This window comes from Glycine max, chromosome 3 (assembly GCF_000004515.6).
Source record: "Glycine max cultivar Williams 82 chromosome 3, Glycine_max_v4.0, whole genome shotgun sequence".
Taxonomy (NCBI): Eukaryota; Viridiplantae; Streptophyta; class Magnoliopsida; order Fabales; family Fabaceae; genus Glycine; species Glycine max.
The window spans coordinates 947,889-954,558 of NC_016090.4; the positions used below are offsets into that span (position 1 = coordinate 947,889).

Genomic DNA, 6,670 nt, shown 5'->3' on the forward strand with positions numbered 1-6,670 from the left:
AGTTCACAAAACTTTTAATGAAGATTTAATTTTAATTTGTTCACAGTTAATGTTAAGAAGCATACACCATCAATAAAATATTACTATGTTATCAATTTCTTCTTAAAAAAATAATAATAAAAATCTTTAGTCATTAAGATTTTTTTCTTCTTAATTATAATAAACATAATATCACTTTCAGTGTACTATTAATTACTAATTTTCTTTTATACCCTTAATTTGTTTTAATTTTATTCGTATTTATCTTCGTACCCTAAATGTTTTCTCCAATTTCAAATATAAGAAATAAAATGTCATGAGTTTATGTATTATTGACCGTAAATATAATCAAGGTTTAAGTATATTTTTGTTTGTTGTAATTTAATTTGTTTTTTATTTTTATTCTTGTAAAATATTTTTAATTTTTTTTATTCTTAAAATATTTTAGATAACATTTTTGAATAATAAAAAAAATGTTTTTTTAACAAGTGTGATATTTTTTTTTTGTTTGTATACTAGACCGGATGGAGTAGGAAGGAAGAAAAGTTTCTGAAGGTTATACCATTACACGTCATGGTGAGAAAGCATTAAAACGATGGAACACCAGAGCCCACTCACTCCACAGAAATTAAATTAGAATGTTCGGTTGTTCTCAACATCAAATGGTGACTAAGCAGAACCTACATTAAAAGTTAGAATCATAGCAGAACATCATAATAAACTTCCTTTTATGAGAAATGTTAGTAATGCAGTCTTTATTGTTAATTTACATTTATTAATAATCTAAAAAATTACAAGTCTCACTCTCACTTCTTTTCTCACTCATGATTTTTAGTTTTCAATAAATATTACTCCTTGTAGTCTCAAATATAAAGGGAAAAAAATGACACATTAACTAAGAAAATTAATTAATCACATTTAATTACATCAGTTTTTATTAAAAAATAATTTATTTTTTAACTTATTTTTTATTGAAACTTATTACCAAAAATAAGAAAAGAATCATTGAAACTAACACCTTACATTTGACATATAAGAGATTAACTAATAAAAGAAACACTCTTCTTTTTTGAAAGATGGGAGCATCATCATCATCAAATGGGCTATTACTATAGACAAAAGGCTTTTTCTTCTTACACCCAGCATTAAGGGTAAAAATCAAAAACGCCCTTATGTATAACCTATACGAATTGCCAATCTGTAAGACTATTATGGATTCGCAATCCGTAAGACTATTACGAAATCGTAAAGCCATCGACCTCTGCAACAAAGTTGGCGACGACAAAGTATGCGAGCAACGTGAGGGGGAGGTGCTCCACGACAAGGTTGGAGCGAAGGGAGGCACTCCGTGGTGAGGTTGGTGCGAAGGGAGGCGCTTTGCGACGAGGTTGGAGCGAAGGGTGATGGTGAGGAGCTAGTGATGACCTCACACATGCCACATCCACTCCCTCCCCCTCCTTGGCCAACACTGTCACGAGGATCGCATCGTAGCACTACCACCTCCTTCATGGTTATCGTCCTCCTTTTGATCTCAACAACCTCGCGCGACTCCGACACGACAATGCCGCTAGGCAAAACCAAAAGGAGGGCGATAGCCATGAAGGAAGTGACAGTGCTGCGGTGTGGCAAAGGTGGTGTAATGGAGTTGGTGAGGAGGAGGTGGGGAAGGTAATGGCCTTATGGATTCGTCATTACAGATTTCCAATTCTTGTGAATCCTTCATATGGATTTGTAATCTATATGTTTTTTAAAAGGGATAATTTTGGAAAAAAGAAAAATTGTTGGGTGTACAAGAAAAACATGGGTGCGCAAAGTAATTCCCTAGACAAAAAATTCTTAGATTTAGGCTTTTGGGTTTTGGCACAAATAAATAGAACCATAAAAGGAAGAGAGAAAGAATAAAGCAATTAGTAAGGAGCAAAGAAGAAGAAGAAGAACAAGCAAATATTGCTTTACTAAGCTTTGCTAAAAAGAAATATTTCATGGAGATGTCTTTTTGAACACCATATGACCAGCGTCATCCACATCAAACAGGCGTCCAACAAATTCATTCCAACTTTGTGTTCGTTTCTTGTGAAACAAGGAGGAACCAAGGGCACTTGATCTTCCAGAATCCTCCCCAACATCAATTTGATGAAATGTTCCATATGATGAAGGTGAGTATGCTTGAGGAATATCCAAAGCAACTGCTCTCTGAAGGGCTGCATGGTACTCTTCACTGTGTTCTCGAGCGATAGATTCATGCCTCTCCATCCTTTGCTCTGCTGGAATCTCCATATGCTCATCGTTATCTCGCATTATCTGATGCAAAAAATATAATGGTTTAAATGACAGGCGTTACTGTGTCAATGTAGATACATGAGTATGCACAGGAATACACACAAAATACCATGCATCAAATAACAACAACAAAAGGTTTGGTTCATGTTTGGTTGGGATTAATTCTAGGAACATAATCACTAATTCTTCAAAAATCCTCTTAGAGAACTGACAAAATAAATGATTATTTCTCCTAAATAAGATGAACTAAACATACACTTAGTCAGGGATGGATCCAAGGGGGCAAGCAGCCCTTAGGGCCCTTTATGTATACATAAAAAAAAATTAAAATTAAAAAATACTAACAAAGGAAAATGTATAAAAAAAAAGAATTTAATATTTATACACTGAACGCTTTATATATACTGTTTTGGTAAACAGCTCTGCTAATACTGAAAAAAAATCTTATTGCTTACATCGAGAGCCCGTCGGGATTCTCTCTCTATCCAAATGATGGCATGGTCAGAAGTTGCATTGCAAGAAAGAACTAAATGCTCAAACCTCCCATCAACAGGTACTGCTGTTCTAACGACAGGTGGAAGTCTTCCTATCCTACAATCAGAAGAGACTATAATCCAAATTATTGCTACATACAGATAATATTCCGCTCATCTAATTTGATAACTTCATAATTTAAGCATACATAATTGTGGATTAAAGGAACACTTTTTCAACATAAATGCATGAATCAAACCATAAGTTATAGTAAGGAAGACTTAAAAGTAATTCTAAATAATTCATATTCCAGAAACGTGTTAGATATTAGTGTCAACGGGTAAACATTTGCACACAGAATAACTGTATTGACTATTGACAGGGTATTTACAACATTCTATTGAAAAACTATCTCTTGATGCAAACTATGCAACTGTTGTTGTCTTCCACAATTAGCTAACTCACTACTATGTTGGACCATTTCTAAATGAAGAGTATGTGATATATTTTTGTTAAAACGCATGATTTTGCTTTACATAGTTACTACAATAAGGACAGTGAGAAGTCTTCCTTTAATTAGAGGAAGTTCAATAAGATTCATAGCTATGAACTATGAGATCAATAAATGTTCAGTGAAATTTAATTATCATACTTTACCTAAAGGGCTTTCGTTCCACAATGTGATAGAGCCGACCAGGTGCATACAGTCGCCTTGGATCTCTAAGCTTCTTCTCCTCCAGTGTGCAAGTATCCTTTAAGCACATTATACACAATAAACAGGGCCAACTGCCAAGAAAGGATAACATCCAGTGTAGCTCATTATAATGCCAAAAACTGAATTGCACTAATCCAATGCATATGCATGAAAAATTGAAAAACTTATATTGCTGTGGTCAGAGTTATGAATTTATTAAATCATGCTTCACTCAACAAGTCTCAAAAGCTCCGAATAAATACTTTACAGGAGCAGAGAATTCACCAAGAAGATAAATATCCTAACTGGTTGGTATCAGACACAAATCAGGAACAAAAAACTGATTTTTCTGCAAGAGATGTGTTCAGCTGATGATTATTAGGTAACTAAAAAAATAGTCAACAAGTGAAAATGTTGAAAAAGCAGGTAACTAGTAGAGGTTGAGACATGTTAAGGACTAGCTTCCAAAGAGCTTAAAGCAGCCCAAGAATGACTTCTATCTCTAACATGCCCCCTTATACACAGTACGCACATGCCCTTTCAGCTTGAACCAGAGATGAAGCATAGGGCCATTATATCTTCTGCTGAAATTCAGTTTAAATATGCATTCTTGGCTTTGATACCATCTCAACTTTTCCCAAGAGTTTAAGCTTTTAGGTGTAGGTCTATGAATGGTTTCATATCTCTTACAAAAGGCATTGCTCTAACTCATCCTATGGAAACATTTTTCCTCTATCAAACTTTTAAATAACGGAAACCCAAAGGTGTAGAAGTGATCAAGTGTTCAATTCTCTTATTTGAATTAATAGTTTTAACTTTTAATTATTACACAACAATGCAAGAGCATTTGAATCTCTTCACACTGTTAGCCCTACCAGCTTTGTAAAATTAGTCTTTGATTACTTAAACATCATGACAATCTAAGAACCCCAAGGGGGAGGGGGATGAGGAAAATAGGCAAATTTTGTTACCATAAAAGTGATTTGAAGACATCTTCTAGAGCAGCAGTTGTTCGAGGTAAAAAATCATCCTGTTTTGTCAGAATAAAGTATAGAAAATCAGTGCACAAAACTAGTAAATTGATAAATAATAATAATAATAATAAATATCCCTAGAGAATGCATTCATCTTATTGTTGAAATTTCTCAAAGCATTCCTTTCATCAAACATTCGTCATATTCTGATATATTCTGGATGCATGCCAATTTTCTTTTCATTTCTCACAAACAAGTTCTGCATAACACATTGTATCAGTCTTCATTCTCAAACCTTTCAACAGTGTAAGTTATTACTGCTTTGATCGTTCAGAATCAGCATATCAAATTGACAGAGTATATTCATCCTGACATTTAATACAAGTTCCAGGATCTAGTTACATAAATATAGCTTCCAAATGTGAAACAAATTCTCGACGGCAATTCAAGACAAGACATTTGCTAGATATACAAATATAAAATCCATCAACACTTCAAACCAGCAATCCAAGTTCTTACATAGATCTTCATGTTCTTACATCACCAAGAGAAGCATTCTAGCTTCAACCACTATTAGAGTTGTCAAATCACCTTTTTTTTTCTTCTAGTGGGTCCTACCTTCTATATATTATGTACAAATAAGAATTTTTCAGCACCTAAATGAAGGCATAGATCAATAGAAGAATAAAGATTTTGCGCACATCTTGATAAAATTTGACAAACAATCTTGTCTTTTAAACATGATTATGATAAATAAATCAGTCAAGTAAAGTACAGTACTAAGTTCATAGAAAAAGGAGATTATTCAACCTGTAGTACAACAGAATTGATCACATCTGCATATCTTACAGCCAAGTTGAGAGACGCACACCGAGGAGAAGCTATCGCAAAGCACCTTATCTTGTTTCTCGATATCCCCAATTTGTCTCGATTATGGACTGCTAGCATTGTCAACAATGCCACCACCCCAGCCCCTAGAGAATGCCCAGTAAATATTAACATATAAGTTGGATTTTCTGCAGCTAGCTCCCTGAGAACCTCATATTCTGCATCAAAAACCCATCCCGCTGCCTTCAACAACCCGTTATGAACATAACCACCGTGAAATTCCGCCTGTCCCAGCTTGTTATCAAGCAAAACTATATAATCACTTTCCTTCCCCAAATTGAGTCCACTAACAGCCAGTATGATTTCAGCATGATCATGATCAAGGTATATCATGTATGGAGTAACGCGACCTTGGTTATCGTTGTAGTCTTTACGCAAGATAACCCAATCTGGATTAATGCCATAACCTCCTTGGGGAGCCCATTGAGGGTTACGAATATCATCTTCGTAGACGGCTAAGATTAGCCGACAGATCCGAGGCACGGGCTCAAATTCTTGTGCAGTAGCCAGGCCCCAATTTTCACTCTCATAGCCTGCAGTGTACAAACACTTCTTCCAAACCCAACGAGCACAGGCCAGACAATAAACACACTCAAGGATAGGAAGCCCACAGATAGCTGACATCAATGCCTATGTTTTGTGCATGTTCACAAATCTTACATAGCAAAATAATAGTTCATATAAAGGACATCAATACCTATGTTTTAACCATATTCACAAATCTTACAGAGAAAAAAAATAGTTCATATAAATGACATCAATGCCTATGTTTTAAGCATATTCACAAATCTTACATAGCAAAATAACAGTTCATAATTTCATGTAAATAAATAACATTTAAAACAAACCAAAAACTAGAACCCATATCCTCTGACAATGTCTTCGATTCCCACGGATAAAAAAAAAACTAGAACTTATGCCACTAGGGATTGATCAAGTAATAATCAACAGAATCAACTGTATGTATCATTCTTAAAATTTATATATACTGAAAGCTTAAAAGAGACTATTTCTTACTGTACCCAAATAAATGAACAAAGAGGGAACTTGTATACAAATCCAAGTTGAATTGAAGACACATATAATAAATGAACGAAAAATTAAAACTTTATGCTGAATCAGGAGCCCTGAACTGTTTTCAAGTGTACCCAGTTGGTGAAAGTTTGGAAAATCCAACTGATTCAGGGTAAACTGAAACTTTGTTTCTAAAAGTGAAATAAAGCATTGGATGGAATTGGTTGAGGTGGGAATTGAATGAGTGAGTGGAGGAGAATAGAGAAAGGGAAGAAAGAAAAAAGAGAGAATGTATTTAGGTGAGACAAACATACTTGCCAGTCAGTCAAAACGTTGATGGGGGGTTGGCTTTGAGAATCTACTCACT

At 34.6% G+C, this 6,670-nt stretch overlaps 1 protein-coding gene across 1 annotated transcript; it reads right to left on the reverse strand.

Moving 5' to 3' along the window:
- Positions 1–1,908: 1,908 nt before the first annotated feature.
- On the reverse strand, positions 1,909–6,670 carry LOC100800227 (uncharacterized). Its single transcript, XM_003520952.5, has 5 exons — positions 5,212–6,670; positions 4,399–4,457; positions 3,391–3,519; positions 2,715–2,850; positions 1,909–2,280 (listed from the first exon to the last, which is right to left on the reverse strand). The coding sequence occupies exons 1-5, from the start codon at positions 5,911–5,913 to the stop codon at positions 1,960–1,962; spliced, it is 1,347 nt and encodes a 448-aa protein (XP_003521000.1). The 5' UTR covers positions 5,914–6,670; the 3' UTR covers positions 1,909–1,959.

Excerpts from the sequence above, each read along its gene's own strand:
- LOC100800227 (XM_003520952.5), bottom strand. The coding sequence starts at position 5,913 with ATGTCAGCTATCTGTGGGCTTCCTATCCTTGAGTGTGTTTATTGTCTG. Across the intron at positions 3,520-4,398 it reads GTCTTCAAATCACTTTTATG|TTGGCCCTGTTTATTGTGTA; the intron begins GTAACAAAATTT and ends CTTTCTTGGCAG. Across the intron at positions 2,851-3,390 it reads GTGGAACGAAAGCCCTTTAG|GATAGGAAGACTTCCACCTG; the intron begins GTAAAGTATGAT and ends TTCTGATTGTAG.